This window comes from Mesocricetus auratus, unplaced genomic scaffold (assembly GCF_017639785.1).
Source record: "Mesocricetus auratus isolate SY011 unplaced genomic scaffold, BCM_Maur_2.0 Super-Scaffold_100024, whole genome shotgun sequence".
Classification (NCBI taxonomy): domain Eukaryota; kingdom Metazoa; phylum Chordata; class Mammalia; order Rodentia; family Cricetidae; genus Mesocricetus; species Mesocricetus auratus.
Genome location: NW_024429205.1, coordinates 13,144,010 through 13,164,910, shown reverse-complemented (window position 1 = coordinate 13,164,910; position 20,901 = coordinate 13,144,010). Strand labels below are relative to the sequence as shown.

The window sequence follows — 20,901 nt, the reverse complement described above, 5'->3', positions numbered from 1 at the left end:
TTGCTGCATTTGAGCAGTTTACGCATCAACTCTAGGGTTTCAGAGGAATGAATGACTATAAACAGATATGTTGATAGAGGAAAGAGACCATTGCTCTATTCATACAAAGACACACACACATACACACACACAAACACACACACACAAAGCATAATTGCATATTTGTGGCATCAGTTAGTTACCATAGAATCATACTGATGTCATAAATTTGACATTCTAAATTCATAGCTAGACTGAACCAGGGAAGTGATAGGAAATGGAGCTGGGGAGATGAAGACCTTCTTAATAACAAAAGAATTCCAACAGTCGAAAACATGAGTCAAACATCTTTGAAACAAAAAAAGAAGGTGAGTGGGTGAGATGCCTCAGAATCTTACCGGGAAGTGGAGGACATGTAAACATTAGTCCATCTTCTCTTTCTGGGAATGCTCTGAAAAAACAAATAAGGCTAAATCATGGTGACATGTAAAGGGGAGTAGAGGGAACAGAAGAAAGGAGTGGAGTGGGAGAGTGTAGGTCAACTTAATGAGTCACCATTTGCTGAGCATATGCTCATAGTTAATGTGAAGAACTTAGTTCAATGACTTGGTAGGACAGAGACATAAACACTACAGTTCAGTGCTCAGCAAAATTTCTATAAAGACACAGAGGAATGTTCAGTTCTGGACCCAGATTGGGATGAGCAGAGCTTTACAGATTATTGAAGACAAAGATAGTTTATACAGAAAGGACAAAGGGAAAAGCTACTTAGCCTAAGTAGAATGTAAGAGGAAGGGTGGTGGGCATGGAGGCAGGAGGTAGTGGGGTCCATCCTGTGGCTCCTGATGTGCCTGAGTAAACACAGAGCTAACCCAGGAATGAACCGAACCAAACTAGGCTTACATTTAATAACAGAGACACATTTGGAAATGGGAAGGCTTTAATAGAAGAGTTGGATTTAAAGACCTTCCAGAGTTACGAGTGACAGAATATTATTGAGTCTGGAATGGAGGCATGGGAGCTGGCATAGAGAATTTAGTCATTCCTTGAAGTTGCATTCAGCTAACATGGGAGGATGACTCCTGCCTGGGCAGGCACAGGGAGTAAATGGATGAGAACATAAGTCTCTGGGAGGACTTTGGTCTAATTTATGTAAGGAGCTCCAGAAACATACATTTAACTTGAATATTAATCACAGTATGCATCTGAATTAGTGTGGAACAGTATAAATAGTGTCCTGAGAAGTATTTCCCAGTTAAAAATTAAAACATCAATATTTGACTGTTTCCCTGAAATAAATGGTCATCCTACCTAACTTGATTTTTCCCTATTAATTTGTTTATAGGAAATCCCCCTTTTCAGCTAGATGCTGAGAGAACTTTGATATTAAGAAAAGATATTCTGCCAATAAATTCATACAAGATTAAAGTCCTTGTTTGTGAAACTCAAATTAATATTGCTTAGGGTCAGTTAAATGAGTTTCTGATCTATATAGAAAATGAAAAGCTCCATAATTAGCAGTCTTAGAAACAGAGGGGGAGAAACAGCTATTCTGCATAAGCAACTTAAGACTTAAATCCAAGAGTTGTTGACCCCTGGAAGACTCCCCTTACATTTCTCATGGTATCATTTTTAATGATAAACACTGCTCATATCCTGATCCTGTGGGATAACTGAGTCTTAGAACAACATGCTTGTGTAATTTTTATTTATAAAATGTGTCCCCTTTTCTTATGCTTCTCAGAATGGGAAAGAAATTGTGTCTAGAGTTTACATATATTTTTTATGTTGACAAAGAGACAGCGTTTAGGCTTTATTTGCCCCCACCCCTTTTCTTTAATTTCCAAACCCAAGGTTTCTAACGTCTCTGAGGACCAAAATTAATAAACATTCTTTGTTTCCATGTTAAGAATGAGCCTGGGATGAGGTACTCAAAAGAGAGTCTAGATGCAGAGAAAAGGAAGGATTCCGACAAAACTGGAGCTCGACTGAGCACTCAGGTGAGCTACCCTCCGTAGCACAGCTGAAAGAGAGAGCAGAAAACAATGGAAAACAGCAAGTGACAAGTACTAGAAGATACATGTGAGCTATTCAGATCCATACCGTGGGCTAACTAAGGTCCAGTGAAGAGCTTAGTAACAATTCAGGAGAAGCTGGCCCTTGCCCTCCCTCCAGTCCACAGCCCCCACGCTCATGTGGAAGGAGAAGTGTAGTAACACCACAGTCTCCTCCAAAAGGAAGAGACCGGTCCCTTCAGATTAGGGAGGGAAGGGAAGACTGGCCATCTCATTGACCCATTTTCTGCACAATCTTTCAGATGAGGCGTGCGGGCTATCCGAATCACTCGCTGAGATGTTGCCCCATGCGGTATCACCACTCCTGTAGACGCTGCCTTTGTGCAGCTGAGGGAACTAGCCCCTGCCGCACAATACGTATTTATATTCACATGTGCCTGTTGTGGGAGCAGGGCCGGCAGATCACCATGATCAGGGTGAGCAGAGATCTCATGACTAATTTGGGAGGGGAGCCCCAGGTATCCTGGGTAGGGGAAGGATACGGGACAGGAACTAGTCCACTTGCCTCTCCAAGGTGTCCATGAAACAAAGGCTGGCAGGTTGTATGCACTTGTGTGTAGCTGTCGCAGAGCCCTGCTGCAGCTGTGGCTTGGGTGCCCTCTGCCCTCACTTTTCAGTATGGTAAAATCACAGATTTGTAAATTTGACCTCTATTAGTAGCCTGATCTTTAAGGGAGGATTGGGGGGTGGGTGTGATTAACTCTGTTACATACCATAGCAGAAGAGTCACAGACAGAAAACTCTGAGTTGCCACAAGGGTTTCTTAATATTGGATACCCCTGTTCTTTTAGGTGAATCTCCACTTTGTTACTGCATACTGAAGTTAGGATTGGGCCAAAGCAAGAGCGGTACAACAAGGACCTAGAAGGACCTAGAGTGAAATGGGAGGGGGCATCTTTCCATTGGCTGCTGCTGATTTTAGCCTGACCTGGTTATTGTGTGGGCATATATATGTAAGGAGTGGGTAGTTAAGGATTAAATATTTGGGTCTCTTCTCTTACGCAGGGATCCCAAGAATTACCTGTACCAAATACAGACTCTCGGGGGTACATTGTGAGAAACCAGTGGTCCCGAACATCACGGAGTCCATCCACTGGAGCTCCATCAGTGACGGATGAGCCCAGAAGCAGGAATACTGCTGCCAAGGTAGAGCTGGGATGGAAGAGAGGAGTGTGCGATAAATAATGACGTATCTATTGGGACTTATTTTTCAAAGCGCTCAGGTCCTGCTCAGGGTACTCTGCCAAAGTTTTCACACTACAATGTGATAGAGAGCAGTATTAAATACAGCCTTCAGGTCTATGTCGTTTCATGTGTGCTCTCTGTCCTTCATCCACACAACAAACACAAATGAGGGATGAAAGAAAAAAAAGTCAAATCAACAAAAAAGAAAAACTAAATGTCATTGTGTATGCTGTAAGCCCTTAACTAGGCCTGACCACATAAGGAAAATCACGAGATCCTTTTCAGGTGCATAGAAAATAAGAGATTCCCCTAGACTGACACACAATTACATACACATACATATCTACTACACCTATATTCTGTCAGATTTGATTCAGTAATCTCACCAAGAATATCCTTCCACACATGTGAAACAAACATAAATTGAGGTAATGTTGGACAACAGCTTGCAGAGCTGTATCAGTAAAGGTATTCTTTCTCTAGAATTGTCCTTCTTACTTAGAAAGATAGTCAGTTCTGCTCTTATCTGATAGCATACCAAAACAGATGACGTGTGACTTCCCAGTCTTCCCAGCAATCACATACTAGTCACAGGGTGAACAGAGTCAGAGAGGATCAGAATAAATAGAACATTCTAGCACCAGGGTCTTACCCAGTTTGTGCATAGAGCTGACAGGACTCACAGAATGAGACCAGGTCTATGACTTACACATCTTAAAGCCTTTAAGAGGACTTGAACCTATTTACTCAATATCAAATACCAGGTGTTAGAAGGAGTGCCTGTGATGTGTATTCCTGAGGTGCAGGTAGGGAAGGTTGGAGAATGAGAGCAGAACAGTCTGTCGTTTAAACAGTAATATCCAATGTCTGCTTGGCTGCTTTGTGGCCTAGTTAAAGGATCCAGAATGAGCTAGGATTCATTCAAGGTCTAGGAATAGGCTAGAGCTAGGAGATGCCATGTGGGAGACTGGCATGTGAATCCCCATGGGTCTGGGCTTCAACCCCTAATTTCTTCACCAGGCCCCCAACAGCTCTGCGACCTCTCGAAATTCCTCTGCCTCCCCTAGCCAACACGAGACCTCACCTCCACTTCAAGCATCAGAGAAGCCCTCCATACAGCAGACTCCACAGAATAGACCTATCACTCCGATGGACTCACAACCTCCCACTCCTCCGGAGCCAGAGCCCAACTCCCGGCGGACTTCGAAGATGCACTCGGCCAATGATGCCTGGACTCACAGGGAAAACAGAGACACTAGAGACTTGCAGATGAGGGAGTATGCACACAGCTGTGACTCTCGAGATCTGGTGCCCAAGACTGTTCGAGATTATCCGCGCACTCCTCCTACTGAGTGGAAATCCTATGTCCAGCGCCGCCTGCAGTATGGTACCTCTGTGGACATGGACCAGGAATGTCTGTCTGAAGTCCAGCAGCGGCAGCGGCAGCAGATAGAGGAAGATGAAGTGGACGAGGCCTACTGGTCTTCTGTGAGCATGCTGTATGAGAAGATCCCTAGTTGTGCACGACCTAGGCCGGTGAGAGTACAAGACCTCTGGCACCCCTGGGCTCCCTTCTTCTAGTCCCTCAACTCCCTCCCACTTACTTCCTAGGAAAGCCTGTTCCACCTCAGACCTCTTTCTCTTCCCAGCTGCCTCCCCCCCTCCCTTCTGTATTTGTTGACTCTCTTTTTCCTTGCAGCCCAAACCCAAGCACGCCATCACAATTGCTGTCTCTTCCCGGGCACTCTTCAATATGGTGGATGACAGGAAAATCTATGAAGAAGAGGGTCTGGAAAAGTACATGGAGTATCAGCTCACCAACGAGAATGTCATCCTGACCCCAGGGCCAGCATTTCGGTTTGTCAAGGTACCGTGTGGGCTGTCTTGCTTTCCCATCAGGGACTCTGGGTGGCAAGAGAAGGACTCGGGAAGATCTTTGGGAGTTTTTGTTCAGTCTCCCTGACAATCCTTAAACCACCTTTATAATCCCTGCCCCATTCCAGTTGATCAAGTCCCAAAGACTTCTAGAATTGTTGAGAAAGGGTGATTTTCAACCTGAATCCATGGTTTCATATCTGGGATTTCTTAAATGGACCTTTAACAAAAACGTGTTTCCTTCATACACAGAGAGGTAGGAAGGACTAGGGCTGTGGAAATAAAATGCTGTCTTCAAATGATGGAATTCACTTTAGCTGATCTGACCCCCTACAAATATATCGAGAAAATCGAAATGTTCCTGACACTTGGGATTATGATGTGTGCTTCTAACTAGTCACCTATGTTAGTTGTAAGATTATTACACAACCAGTCGCAAAACCATGGGAAAGCACATGGTGCCTCTATGGTTTGGGGTAAAAGGTTCTCGAAGGACACGTAGAAGCATGGTGATAAACCACAAAAGCCTATGAAAAACATAGGTTTTAGGCCTGGCAAGAAGGGAGTGGTATCAGAAATCAGCAGCATTCTTGAAGACGACCTGACCTTGGTTCTCAATCTCTGTACAGGGAGAGTTACAACCATCTATAACCACAGCTCCAGAGAACTGGACACATTGTAGACATCTGCATTCTCACATGTGCACACACACACACACACACAGACACACACATGCACAACTAAAAACAAAAAATTAAAATAAATAAATCACAGCCTATTATCTCTCTTCCATAGTACATTCAGCAACAAAATCATTGTGATTATCCATCTGCTCCAATCTGCTTTCTTCATTTGAGAGACATGTAAATTTCCAAACCACTCCAAATTTCTCACAATAAAATCAGAACCTAGAAACTAAGACAAATAGACAAACCAGAAGGCAAATCATAAAAGGGATAGATACCCTGATCTTTTTCTCTACCCACCCTTGAGATAATCCTAGTAAACAGACCACTATAATAGCATCCCATGAATGTTACCCATCTGTGCCATGGGCATTAACTGAAGGCTATGTTTGGGAACCATAAAACACAGGAACGGTGACATACTCATGTCTTAAAGGAGCACAGATTTCTCAGCCAGCATTCTGTGGACCTTGATTCTGACCCTGCCAGGGTGTTTTTCCTCCTGCTGCCTAACACCCACCTTGAGTGCCCTTTTCTATACAACCATGTTTGTAACCTGCAGGCACTGCAGCACGTCAACTCTAGACTCCGTGAGCTGTATCCTGAAGAACAAGACTTATTTGATATAGTACTGATGACTAATAACCATGCCCAAGTGGGAGTACGGCTTATAAACAGCGTCAATCACTACGGTAAGTAAAATAAATACCATGTGGAAGACCAGCTCACAGCTCTGCAAAAAAGAGGCCATGCTATTTTGCTAACTGTGGCTTAAACCACGGCAGTGTCTTTGATACCGGCAACCCCTTCTGCGTGGGGAATGTTTATTTGCCTATGTCAGAACAAGAAAGGCCATGCTCATTTTTAACTTCAGCGCAGAGTTGGACTCAAAGCTCTGGACTTAACTTGTCAAGTGTGAATTTCAAAGTCTTAATCCCAGGTCCTCAATATATTTCTCTGCTTTATGTTTTTCACTTCTGAACTTGACTTCAAGGAGCCGTCAGCCCAGAGGCTTTTTCTATGGGATCAAACTTTTTCCTCACCACAGATCCATGTTAAGGGTTTAAAGGTTTTCACCTCCCCTTCCAACTCTTAAAACCGGGTGCTCCTGGCTGCCCTTTCTCTCCCACACACAAATCCATATTCTTCAGCAAAATTTTCTTTAGTACTATACATGGAAATTTTCATTGGTGCTAGTCTATCACCTTTCTATCAATGTGTCACTTTCTTATAAAGTTTCCCCTGGTGTTTTTTTCTATTATGAAATTACCTAACATTCCCTTTGGGACGTCATTGTCTTATTTTCATTGGTGCTAGTCTATCACCTTTCTATCAATGTGTCACTTTCTTATAAAGTTTCCCCTGGTGTTTTTTTCTATTATGAAATTACCTAACATTCCCTCTGGGACGTCATTGTCTTATTTTCTAGTATTGGATCTAGTTGTGGGTATGTCACTTAAAAATCGGGTTGAATTTGTGCACATAGAGATCAAAGGGTTAAATTAGACATTAACCAAGGTGTATTGCAAGTTATTGAGTTCTATTTTATCATTTCATATGATCCTAATTATAAAATTGGCTTTTGAAATGTATTTTATTAATGCAACCTTCATATGTTATGAATTGAAAAGAAAAAGTGTGTGCCAAAGGCGCTGAGGGGCATATAATATTCATTCAGTAAATGAAGAATATTTCAATGCTTTTTGTTTGTTTTCACAGAGGCACTTGTATAACCCAGGATAGCTCTACATCATCTTTTCTCAGTTTCCCAGAACTGGGATTATAGGTGTGCAGCATTATAACGAGTCTTATTTATTAAGAAAGTGATACTGGCCTATCTTTCCTTCAGCATGTTAAAAACACTGAGATTTCCAGGTTCTTATATCTGAATTCTGTTGATAAACTAGTTATTACATTTTTCCATCTTGCCTTTTCCATGGAATTACAGCCTTTACCTTGGAAGAGCTATTTCTTACTTTAGTGTATGGAAGATAACCTGTGTCTACATCTGCTGTGATCTTTGTTACAATTTACATGGCAGGTTCCACAAACCTGGGATCCATTTAAGGAAAACAAAGCCAATGTTTTCATTCAGTTTTGAAGTCCTAGTTCCAGCACATAATTTCCAGAACATTATGTTGATGTCATTTACAGGTTTATAAGATCCACTTTTGACTCATTTATGCCCAACATTGGATCGAATGAAAATTTGAGATTTTTTGTTAATGCCAAAACAGATACTTCTACCCACTTCACTGACCTATGTCCTTAGTCCTTCAAACAGCTGACTAGAACCCAGGTTTTGATTTACCTAGATAGCATAGTTACCCAGTTTATCATATTTTTTCTTTTTTCCTCTTTTTTTAAATTTAATTTAAATTAGAAATAAGTTTGCTCCACATATCAATCCCACTTCCCTCTCCCTCCCCTCTCCTGCTCCCCTTCAACCCTCCCCCAATCCCCACTCCACTCTCCAAGGAGGGTGAGGCCCTTCATGGGGGAATCTCAAAAGTCTGTCATATGATCCCGGGCAGGGCCTGGGCCCTCCCCCATGTTTCCAGGTGGAGACAGCATCCCTCCACATGGAATGGACTCCCATAGTCCATCTGGATGACAGGGATAAATGGGGATCTATTGCCCAAGGCCCCAAAGAATGCTGAGGACTCCTCAATGACACCCATGTTCAGGAGGTTTGGATCAGTCCCATGCTGGCCTCTTAGCTATCAGTCTGGGATCCATGAGCTCCCCGTTGTTCAGGTCAGCTGTTTCTGTGGGTTTCTCCAGCCTGGTCTTGACCCCTTTGTTCATCACTCCTCCCTCTCTGCAACTGAGTTCCAGAAATTCAGTTCAGTGTTTAGCTGTGGGTGCCTGCTTCTGCTTCCATCAGCCACTGGATGAAGGCTCTAGGATGGCACACAAAGAAGTCATCAATCACATTATCAGGGAAGGGCATTTAAGGTAGCCTCTCCACTATTGGTTAGATTGCCAGTTGATGTCATCCTTGTAGGTCTCTGGACATCGTACTAGTGCCAGATCTCTCTCCAAACCTATAATGGTTCCTTCAATTATAGTATCTCTGATCCTTCTCTCTTCTATTCTTCCCCCTACTCAACTTTCCTGCTCTGCCATGTCCTCCTCCCTCCTCCTCTTCACCCTCTCTCTTTCTCCTAGCTTCCTCACCCCTTCCCACCCCCTTGATCAAGTTCCCTCAGAAGATTCTGTCCTGTTCCCCTTCTCTGGGTTACCATGCATATCACTGTTAGGGTCCTCCCTGTTTCCCACATTCTCTGACAGTGGGGTTGTAGGCTGGCTCTTCCCTGTTCCATACCTAAAATCCATACATGAGTGAGTGCATACCATGCTTGTCCTTTTGTGTTGGATTACCTCACTCAGTATGGTTTCTTCTAGTGCCATCCATTTGCCAGCAAATTTCCAAGATTCCATTGTTTTTCTCCTCTGAGTAGTATTCCATTGAGTAAATGTACCACATTTTCTCTCTCCACTCTTCAGTTGATGGGCATCTAGGTTGTTTCCAGGTTCTGGCTATTACAAATAATGCGGCCATGTTGGAGCAGCAAGGTGGCACAGTGATGCCTTCCTGGGTCCCCACAGAGGTGCCGGTGCCAAGTGCTGGTTTGTGGATACCGAGGCATATCTGCAGTACCTAATCCCATGAGCGTGGTAGTGCACCATGTGGGGGAGAAAGCTGTACACTCCTGGTCATGCATCTCCACAGCAGGGAAGAAAGCCCTGGAAGAGGCACTGCTTGCGTTTAATCCTATGAGCCAGGATCTCAGTGCCACAAAGGCCCAGCTTGTGGCCTGCCTACAAGGCCTGCGAGATGATGGCTTCCAGCCAACCATTCTGCGAAGTGGTGATGTCTATGGCTATAGTTCATGCACAGCCACCCCCACCCCTGCCCAGACAAAGCTTCAAGCTTGTACCACCAACCCATCTGCCACATCACTTCCATCCAGGGCTCCCCAAACTGCTGTGTCGCTACCTGTAAGCCAGGCCACACTGCTCCCGGTGCCACTGTCTGGCAGGCTGACTAAGGGATCCACACCAGCCCTTGCCAAGCATGCTCCCACTAACCTGCTGCTGAGCTCCCTGAAGCAATCAAATGGCAGCCACACCAGTGGTACAACAGTAGGCTTCTCTTCCCACCTCTACCCAGGTGTCTACCCTGCCATGCATCTCTCTGTGGTCCTTGAAGCACTGGTCCCACTCAAGACTCCTTGTTTGGGTTCTAAGCACAGGGCACAGTCACTGCAGCTGTCACTTGCAAACTCTTCCCTGAAACTGAGAGAAAGTTTGGGGAATCAACAGTCCAAAGCATCCAGGAAAATCACAAGCAAAGGCCTCAAATGTGTTAGCAGGAAAGGCTCTGGGGCTGACAGACGAGGCGCTGGGCCCTGGAGCAGTGGTCTACCCGAGAAAGGATGCTCTGCCTTGGGCACCAAAACAGCCCAGGCCAAGGCATTTCGAACAATGACCGAAGCTGCTCATACCCACGCCAGTCTAGCTCGAGCCCAGAACAAGACGGTAAGGGTCAGGGCCAAGACGACAAAGGCCAAGCCCAGGGCAGCGGGAGCCAAGGCCAAGGCCAATGTATTAAGGGACAAGGCTAAAGCTAAGGTGGTCAAGGCCAAGACCAAAGCAGCTGTAGTTCCAGATCACGTAATCACCTTTTCTAATTCCAATATTCCCTCAGACTGCTTTTGTTTTTTGTTTTTTTTTGTTTTTGTCTCTATTTCAGCTTTCAAACCTTGCACTGTTTGAATTGTTTCTTGTAATTTTTGGTTTGTCTTTTCTTCCATTTCTTTAAAAGATTTTTCTCATTTCTTCTTTTAGGGTCTCTATCATCTTCATGAAGTTGTTTTTAAGGTCACTCTCTTCTGTTTCATCTGTGTTGTGATGTTCAGATCTTGATGCTGTAGAGTCCCTAGACTCTGGTGGCATAATATTTCTTTTTCTGTTGCTGGATTTGTTCTTGTATTGTCATCTTCCCATCTCTTCTTTCAGTGGGTACAGGAGGGGTCTCTTCCTTTCCTGGTGAGTATAGGTCCAAGGTTCTCTTCTAGTGGGTACAAGCAGGTCCAATTCACTGATAGGTCTCACAGTGGGTGCAGATGGGTCTCAGGCACTCCCACTCCCCATGGGTCGGAACTCTTCCCTCTGCCCTCTGCCCTCTGCCCTCTGCCCTGAGTGGGGGCAGGAATAGGCAAGCTCTCTCAGCAGGCTTCTAGATGCTCAGTCCTGGGGGTGGGGGGAAGCTGAGCTTGCTGCAGTCTCCATTCCAGGTGATCCCTGAGAGAGCAGGCAGAAGGAAGTGGGGACCAGGAAGGGGGCCTGGAGCTCACCTCTGCCCTCTGCCCTATGCTCTCTGACCTCTGCCCTCTGTCCTCTGCCCTCTATCCTTTGCCCTGAATGTGGGCAGGAATAGGCAGGGTCTCTCAGCAGGCTTCTGGTCGCTAGGTCCTAATAAATTTAAAGCCAATTTTGAATAAGCACATAGAATTTTATCATATGCATGGTAGTGTCTCATATTGATGAATTCATTTTCTTTCAAATAAAGTCCTAAATTCAGACATTTCTACATAAATCTTTAACAAAATGTTGTGTTATTTCTTTAAAATGATAACCTCAAAAAAGGAATCTCTTTCCAGACAATTTATATCAATCCATCCTTTCATTCATTACATACATGGGTTCTGGATTTACAAAAATCTTCTGAACAGTCCATTTTATCTTTAATTGTTGGAAGGTATTTAAAAGTATGTTAATTAGAGTTTGAGGGCATAGGCTTATAATGCCAAATTTTTGAAAAAGACTAAAGGACTACCTTTGTTTCAAGACCTACCTGAGCTACACAGCAACATAGCAAGTTGAAAACCAATATGGCCAACCTAGCTATATCCTACTTGATAATTTTAATAAATTAATTGGATGTGGTAGTTCACTGGTAGAGTGTTTGCCTAACATATATGATGTTCCAGGCATAAGCCACATTACTGAAAAAAGGAAGGAAAATCCAGAGAATATTGTTAAGTCTGCTAATAACTATAGTCAAATATTTTAGTCAAGAAAGAGGAAAAATTTTAAATAATCATTAGAAACTAGTTTAAATCACAGAGTGATTTATTATTAGTATTGCATTAAAGAAATGTAGAAATGGTATTTAAAATAGGGTTATACCTTTAAAATCCCCTTTTAATAAGCAAGGAAGAAGCTGTAGCTTAAGGAAAGAGAGAATTATCCTAGTGCAGATATGAATTACACATGTAGGCTGAAGTCTGCCCTAAGTGGGTGAACCAGTAGATTGTACAAATCTGTTCAGCAGCCTGTCCTATAAGGAAAATAATGCCTGCCATGCAGTCTTGAATGAATTGACATGCCCTATGTGAGTATGTTTCATAACTACAGTGTACCAATCATAGAGTATGAAGTATCTGAGAGATTTTCTAATTTTCAATAATTTTTATGATAATATTCAATTAGACTTGCAAATGAACTCACACCAATTTACTAATACAACTTTTTATCCCTATAATAAACATCGTTGGGATCAATGTTGTACCTTTAGTCTGAACCATAACACAGTCTTTCTTACCTGACAATAGGTCTGCTAATTGACCGATTCTGTTTGACGGGTGGAAAAAGTCCCATTGGCTATTTGAAGGCATATCTTACCAACTTGTATCTGTCTGCAGATTCAGAAAAAGTACAAGAAGCAATTAAAGAAGGTAATGACCTCGGTTTATTCTTCCAACTCATAAGGTTCTCACTGATGCTTAGTTGCCTTGGGTTTCACACAGCTTCAGGTGGCTTACTACCTTGGGTTTTTTGCTAATGCTTTTACACATGTGGCACCCCTTATGGTTTGTTCCCTAGAGAACTGACCTTCCTGGAAGGGGGAACATTTTCAGTGGTTATTCCACAACTCGATTTTGCCTCCCATCCCTGTATAAACAGAATCAGTGCATAGATATCTGTTTTGAGAATTGTAATTGTGGACCGGAACAGAATTATGTGGCAATAATTACAGAAGAATTATCACTGTGGGGTTACAAGTTTATTGGCAGAAACTAAAACCCATAGGCTTATGAAGAATACTAATCTCTCTGTATGATGTCAGGCATTGCCTCTGCAACCATGTTTGCTGGAGCCAAAGACATGGCTTATTGCGACACACAGCTTCGTGTGGCCTTTGATGGGGATGCAGTCCTCTTCTCTGATGAGTCTGAACATATTGCCAAGGATCACGGACTGGACAAATTCTTCCAACATGAAACACTATTTGAGAATAAGCCTCTTGCTCAGGTAAGTTTACCAAGTTCAGTTTTCATCTGTTTATCTTCCAACACGTGTATATAGATATTGATCCTTGTGATGTAATTTTAATTAATTATAGGTGGCTCCCTCCAGCCTCTTTGAACTCTTCTCCCTTTTCATTGTAAATTCCTTACTTTGGAACATCTACTGCTTGCAATACTGGCTTCCAAATTGAACATCTTTTATTTATCCTTTGGAAACACTTCTGTAATCTGTTACTGACGAGTTAACCCTCTTAAAGTTCTTAGTAACACATAACACAGCTCACCAAGAAGCCATTCCAAAATCTTCAGTCTTCAAAACAGTAAGGTCATCTCCAATATACTGCTCAGGGCTGTCAGGCTGTGACCCCCAAATTCAAGAAAGATGCTGTTTAACTTAGAAGAGCTTCAAGATGGAGAGCTTGTATCCAAATAAATAAATAGCCTCCAACATCCCTTACAAGCCCAAAACAAGTATTTGGGGGTTTTGTTTTTGGTTTGGAGTTTTCAAGATTTGTAAGACATCTGAACAGAAGGAAATTGGAAGCATGAAAATGGTACCCAAACTGAATCTGAACTGATGGATGACCCAGTTTTAATGCTGAATCTGCACCATTTAATGTTCAGTAATAGCCATGAGCATCGGCCTCTGTCCTCCAGAGGACTTTCAATCTTCCAGTCTTAAGTAATGTGTCTACATGGTCTTTGCAGGTATCCTTTGTCAAGTTGAGACTGCTACTACTCACTATGTACTTTTGAGGGTTTGTATAACGGATGTTGGATTTTGTTTAATGCCCTTGTATTATTCACTGAGAAAATCAAATGGCTTTTGAAGTCATTGACATATAAATCCACTCAAGGATTTTAATTTGCTGAGGCAGTTCTGCACTGCTGGTACACTCGAAATGGTCATATAGTGTGATCTTTTTTATATATATTCCTGGATTCAGTCTTTAGAGTTGCAATGTTGTCTGACTTCAGACCAAGTAGTCTATAGTTTACTTATGATGGCTCATTTGCGTATTAATGATGATTTTATAAAATGCATGAAAACTAAGCAAATGTTTGGTGAGCCTTTCTAGACAATCTAGCTAGGTCTGAACAACTTGTTTTAAAGACTTTTTAATATGCATTAAAATGTGGGGGTGGTAGTGTGATGATAAAGTTGAGACACATTTGCATATCATATGCATATGGAGTTCAGAGGTCAATTTTGTAGAGTCAGTTCTCATTCTTTCTTTGTGTGAGTTCCAGGAATCTAACTCTGATCATCTGGCTTACGAAGGAAACACTTTTTCTCCTGAGTGGTCTTGCCAGACCTTGGAAGGCTTTTAACCTACTTATTCATTTAATTTTTGTTCTTCAATTCATTCCTTTCTTTAGTTTAATAGTTTGTGTTTCTCAAGAATCATCTGTTTCATTTGTCATTTTTATAACCATAAACTTGTAAATGTTTTACTATGTTTTTAATGTTTGTAGACAAGTTAGGGAATGTGTCTGCATTTTCATGTCTGATAGTGATTGTCGTCATTTTATTTTATTGGTTTCTTTTGTCAGTATGAGCAATAATTTATCAATTTTATTTCTTTTCTATGAGATATCTTTCTTAACATTTTTAATGTGGTGTCACTGACTGCAATCTTTTTAGTTGTTTTTTTTTTCTAAAATAGACGTTTTGAATCTTGTCTTCTTTGTAGGCTATGGTTTTATCTCCCTGACTTTTTTAAGTGGTATCATTTTATTTCAATTCAAAATATATTTGAATTTCTTTATGACTTCTCGACCATTGTTAACAGTTAAAGTAAAGTAAATTAACTGCCAAATATTTGGTGAGGTTATTCCCCCACCCCATCCTGGTGCTCTCTGTTACTATGTGTAAGTCTTACTCCATTGTGACAAAAAAAAGATTTTGTATTTTACTTTGTGTTATATTTTGCACTGTGAATGCTATAACCTACCAAGTGTGTCCTTTGTACTTTGAGAATAATACATTGCTGCAGTTGGAATGAATATTCTACCAATGTTAATTAGATTAAGCATTTTAATTAAAGTCATGCTTTTATCCTGAAGGTGTGTGTATGTGTGTCTGTGTGTGTGTGGTGTGTGTCAGTGCGCACACACACAGAAGAGATGGATGTCAGTTGCCTTCCCCATCACTCTCCTTTTTGTGTTTTGAATTCACAACAGCACTAGTTAGACAGCATCTCTGGGCATCCTCCTGATTCTGCCTTCCTAGATCTGGGATAACAAACAGTCCTACACTGCCACACCTGGCTTTCTATGTGGGTGCTAGAGATACACACTTGGGTCCTCTTGCTGGCAAGCATTTTACTACCTGCCACATCACTCTAGTGCCTGGTCATGTTTTTAGATGGACAATTCTTTTTGTTTGCTTGCTGTATTCGCAAGAATACAGTATTGAAGTTTCCTAGTAAAACGTGGGATTTATTGATTGATTGAGACAGATCTAACTATGTTACCAAGGCTTTCCTTGAGCTCACTGCCCTCCTGTCTCAGTTTCTCCAGTGCTGGAATTGAAGTTGTACTCCATCACAACTGGCAGTTTTAGTCAGTTCTGTATAATGTATTTTAAATTCAACATATTTAGGATTATTGTATATATTTTTCATTATATTCACCAACTCATCTTTCTCGTGCAATGCCCAAGTTGGGTATTCATATATTTCTGAACTTTAGAATAATGCTGTATGTAATGTATATTTTTGGTACTTTTACATTCAACCAATCCATAACTTTAAATTTATCTCGATTTTATATTTGACATTATATATATATATATACATACAGTTGGAGTTACTTTTTATACAATTGAAAACCACTGTTTTTAATTATTATTTTAATTTCTTTGTGTCCTCCACTCTGTGTGGTGGGTTGTTTACAATTAGGTTACTTAATTACCAATATTTGAAGAGGTTTTTCAACACATATGTTACCATGTACAAGTTTGCTGGTCACATATTTTGTATTGTACTTTGTTTGTTGTGGTGTTTTCTGCTGAGAAGGCTGACACTTGAATGCATCCTGTATACTTGAAATCATTTAAGTATATGGAATCAATAATAATAACAATATCTTACATTATAGCCTTCCTACAGTCTTCTATGTGTCCCATCTCTTAATTTATCTCTAGTTTAGTCATTTGCTTCAGATTAATCTTTACACATACTACTAATAACTAACTGAAGGCTTTCCCGTGCTTATGATAGGTCTTGTAATACACAACTTCAAGTAACCCTGACATATGGTAAAACAATCCTATTTACCTTGTCTGTAATATATGAGCCGTGCCACAGATCACTCCCAAACTCCCCCAACCTTGTTCTGTGTTGTTTTGACATATCCTGACTTTATTTTCTATGCTATTAATTCACAATAACTTGATGCTCTTTTTCTCTTTGGCAATGACTCAAAGTGAATAAGCACCAAGAAAAAAATGGTCTTTTATATTTGGGTTCCTTTTAAAAATTGTAGGTCCTCTTTTAGCATTCAGTAGGACATACATGCTGGCAATCATTACCATTTGCTATTCCTGGAAATTCTGTTTCTTCCTAAATTCATAATTACATTATAGCCAAGCTTGGTAGCATGCATCCTTAATACCATCAATCGGGAGGCAGAGACAAGCAGATCTCTGTGAGTTCTACAGGCAGACTGGTCTACATAGTGAGTTGCAAGACAGCAAAGGCTACAGAAAGAGATACTGTCTCAACAAAAGAAAATGAAAGTATATTTTATTTTCAGTAGTAATAGAACTGTTTTCTTTAGTAACTTTAGGATGCTCATCCATGGTTTCCTTACACACTGGCATGCAAAGGTTCTGACCTCAAATATTTTGAACTGTTTATCTACTATGATCCTCTGTATATGCCATGTCTTTTATCACTAATTCATCAAGGTTTTCTATATGTCCTGTTTTTGGAGCAGTTGCATGTGCTCTCCCACCCACTCCCACCATGTATGTGGGGGAGAAAGTGCACGCAAAGTGCTTACATGTGTGTATGCATGTACATGCATGTCTGTGTGCCATATGCTGCCATCTCTCTTTCTATGTCTCTGTGTAATCACTTACATGACCTGTTTGCCTCTGCATGCATTTGTGCCTCTCTTCTTCTTCCTCCCAGCCCCCTATGTATGTTTGTGTGGCCCCTAGCATCTCAATGTGTTCGTTTTGCCTTTATATTTTAAATCTATTTTTTATTCATCTTCAAGCTTATCACTTCTTGTCTTAGTCATACAGAGTCTGATGGTCACCAGCTGAAGACATCATTTCTGTGCAGCAATTTTTAATTCTTGCATTGTGTTCAACTCTTCTTTGCCAAAGTTACTGCTGTACTTGTCTTTGTTTTCTTCTGTTAAAGTAGACATTGGACTTTTGAAGGGATTAGTAACAGGGTTTTTTTTTAATTTTTCTATTATGTGTTTAATATTTGTGTCCTCATTAAGTCTAAGCTCTTTAAATTCCTCTTGAAAATAGATTTCTGTTTGATTGTATTCTCATATATATATATAGTGATCAATTGCACTATCTATACATGGGGGCTTTGCTAAATACTGTTATCAATCTGCTAATTGGCATTCTTCCTCTTCTACTAATGATTGTGATAGACTAAATCAATGTATTAAGAGTTTCATTAGTTAGTTATTGTTGTTGCTGTGGCTTTCTACATACTATCACAGACTTCAAATTCTTTTCATTGGTTCTTTCTGTCCATGAGTCTTTGTCAACCCAAACCTCCAGGCCTTTTCTATAAGTCTATAAAGAAGAATCTCCAAACTCACCCTGTCAGTAATTCTTTCCCTCTCTGCTTGCTGTGTACCATGTAATTTGAAGCTTGTGCTACTTTTCCTGAATACCGGTAGTCAGGGATCTGATAGCTTCTCATGTCAACTCTAAGAGCAGACAGCTTTTCACTGCTCTAGTGAGAGTGGATCTTTACATATCCCTGAGGAGTGGATGCTTAAAGCCCTTCTATCAGTATACACCTTTTTCCCTCAAGGTCTAAAGGGTCCCTCCTTTCCCAAATGCTGGGCTTCCTCACCATGTCTTGTTCCAGCTATGGTGTCTTTTCTGCATCCTTTCCTTGCCTTCAGTGTCTCTCATGAACACCTAGTGAAGTCCACAGAGAAAAATCCAAGAGTGCACTTCTTGGTCAGTAGAGAATGGGGTTAGTCCTTTACTGTTGTTTTAAATTTTCATACTTGCTTGTACAGTGTCTGGTATTTCCCTCTTCGTTGCTCTGGAGATGGATGGGTCTTGCCCACCAGCTCTCCTTGGAAGATGCCCATTTCTCCATAGACTTTAGTCTAGTTGTATATCCTTTGATTTAGTTTTATGATATATGGAAGAAAAGTTATAATTATTCCAACTATCCAGGTATTTATTGTTATTAGGAAAGGAGAAATAATTTATATAGTACTTTCCAAATCTCAGACAGATTCCAAATGTTTTAATTCATACATATGACTAGCAAGATATTTCATCTGATAAAAGGTGTCTGTTTCCAAGTCTAATGACCTGTATTCAATGCACGAGACCTACATGGTCAAAAGAAAGAACCAAATCTGGCAAGTAGCCCTCTTCTATATGTGAACTATACACTTTTACACACACACAGACTCACACACACACACATACACATGTGTGTGATTGTAAAATGGGCCCGTGAGGTGGCTTAGAGGATAAGGGTGCTTGCCACCAATCCCAATGACCCATCTTATGCACAGAAAATATAAATCATGAACAATCCAGGCCAAACCTCACTCAGGTAAAGAGGAGACACCAGGCAGTATGGTTGATGATAAACTAATTTCTCTAAGATTATTTCCACAAACATTTTCTTAAATAAACTAGTATGGTGGGGCAAGTGTCCAGCATGTCAACAGTTACATGCACTAAGACATAGAGGAATATAAAACACATTTACTCGGGGATTTAAACATGAAACAATGGTAAAGACTAGAGTATCATAGAAAAAGAAGCAACCATTATATCTTAATGTAGAAACTATAAAGATATATGTTTTAATCCCAGAATTTGGGAGGCAGAAGCAGGCGGATTTCTTTAAGCTTAAGACCAGCCTGTTCTATAATAGCTAGGTGCATGACAGGTTCCAAATCCACAAAAGAGACCGTGTCTCAAAAAACAAACCAACCAACAAACAAAAAGATATATAGCTTTAAGACAGCTCATGACAAATAATTTCAAAGGTAAAAGATGCAGCTAAACAAAAACTGAGGGGAAACGTAGTTTTGGTGATCACCTGACATCTCACAAAGTTACCACACATAGTTACGACTGTTGTCCTGGCTTACTTATTTATAGAACATTCTTTCACACTTAGGATAGCCTTGTATGGGTAAATGACATGGGTATCCAAGATTTATTCCAGGCAAGCAACGGGATGGTTGCGTATCAGGAAATACTTTCACACAAATGCAGAGAGTTTGGCAACCATGCTGCCAGCCCAGAATCACTGAATGACAGTTAGCATTGTGTGTTTTTTAAGTGTAAGGATTCAGGCATTATGCTGGCAGAATGCACTCAGGCAGTAGCCTGGTCAGCCCAGGGTTCCATGACTACTAGTCTGCATGCTGGTGCAGAAGACCCCTTTAGAAGATAGAGCCCCACCCACCCACCCACTTACGCTCTCTTTTCCATTCTCCTCTTTCTGGCTCTCTTTCCTGATGTTGCCCTGGGGCTGACAGGGCTTTTCCTGTCCCCCTCTTTTCTTCTGTTCTCTCTCTGTATCTGTGTCTTTTTACCTCTTCTCTTCCTCCCCCCCCGCCTTTTCCCTTTCTAATACAAGTTCTCACTAAGCTCTGTCTGCCTGGCATGTTTGTCCCCCACTTCGGTCACCCTCGCCTGTCATGGAATCCACCAAGTTCCTCCAGACACATTAGTCATAACAATAAGGTCATAGAAGCCCCTGCTTTGTTAGTAATCACCCATTCACAGCTGAGACATATGTTCTCTTTTCCAGGGTCCCCTTAAAGGCTTTCTGGAAGATTTAGGCAAACTGCAGAAGAAATTCTATGCCAAAGACGAACGGTTACTTTGTCCCATCAGGACCTACTTGGTTACAGCCAGGAGTGCAGCGAGTTCAGGCGCCCGTGTGCTGAAGACCCTTCGCCGCTGGGGTCTGGAGATAGATGAAGCGCTTTTCTTGGCTGGAGCCCCCAAAGGTCCCATCTTAGTGAAGATTCGGCCCCACATCTTCTTTGATGACCAGATGTTCCACATCGAATCAGCACAGAAATTCGGCACCATCACAGCCCATGTACCTTATGGCGTTGCTCAAAAACGCAACTAGGGATGGGGAGGAGAAATAAACAGTGACAGTCTGGTATTACGAATGGCACTTGTTTTGGATGTCTAGAGTGATTAGGTATTTCCGAAGATGGGACCACAGTACATAGCCCCTTTGGTGTTTTTCTCTTCTGTCCTTCCTTCCTTCCTTCCTTCCTTCCTTCCTTCCTTCCTTCCTTCCTTCTTCCCCTTCCTTTTCTTCCTCTCTTTTTTCTCTCTTTCTTCCCCTCTCTCCTTTTCTTTCTCTTTTTCTTTCCTTTTGTGTTGTTGCAAAACATTTTGAACTGTCAAATTACACAGTCAAGCTACTTCTTTGTAAGCTAATGATGTTGAAATCCATTGCACCGGTGCAACTCGTATCAGTGACTCTTTAGATCAATTCAGAACTGACACACTTGTTTCGCAGGAAGCTTAGTTAATTTCTGGAAACACTGCTCATTTTGTAGCATTAGCAGGCC

General features: G+C 41.4%; 2 protein-coding genes across 3 annotated transcripts; both read left to right on the top strand.

The window, feature by feature from the left end:
* Nucleotides 1-227: 227 nt before the first annotated feature.
* LOC101835181 (cytosolic 5'-nucleotidase 1B) lies at nucleotides 228-20,483 on the top strand. Of its 2 annotated transcripts, XM_021232421.2 has the most exons (10): nucleotides 228-347; nucleotides 1,890-1,979; nucleotides 2,297-2,470; nucleotides 3,060-3,200; nucleotides 4,260-4,775; nucleotides 4,939-5,106; nucleotides 6,363-6,492; nucleotides 12,424-12,546; nucleotides 12,939-13,123; nucleotides 20,118-20,483. In XM_021232421.2, exons 1-10 carry the CDS (start codon nucleotides 315-317, stop codon nucleotides 20,445-20,447), a joined length of 1,890 nt encoding a protein of 629 aa, XP_021088080.1. In that variant the 5' UTR covers nucleotides 228-314; the 3' UTR covers nucleotides 20,448-20,483. The 2 variants fall into 2 exon arrangements, with proteins under 2 accessions (XP_021088080.1, XP_005079118.1); XM_005079061.3 differs by lacking the exon at nucleotides 2,297-2,470.
* On the top strand, nucleotides 9,473-12,313 carry LOC106021858 (coiled-coil domain-containing protein 71-like). The gene is made up of 2 exons (XM_040731024.1): nucleotides 9,473-10,480; nucleotides 12,302-12,313. The coding sequence occupies exons 1-2, from the start codon at nucleotides 9,473-9,475 to the stop codon at nucleotides 12,311-12,313; spliced, it is 1,020 nt and encodes a 339-aa protein (XP_040586958.1).
* Nucleotides 20,484-20,901: the final 418 nt, after the last annotated feature.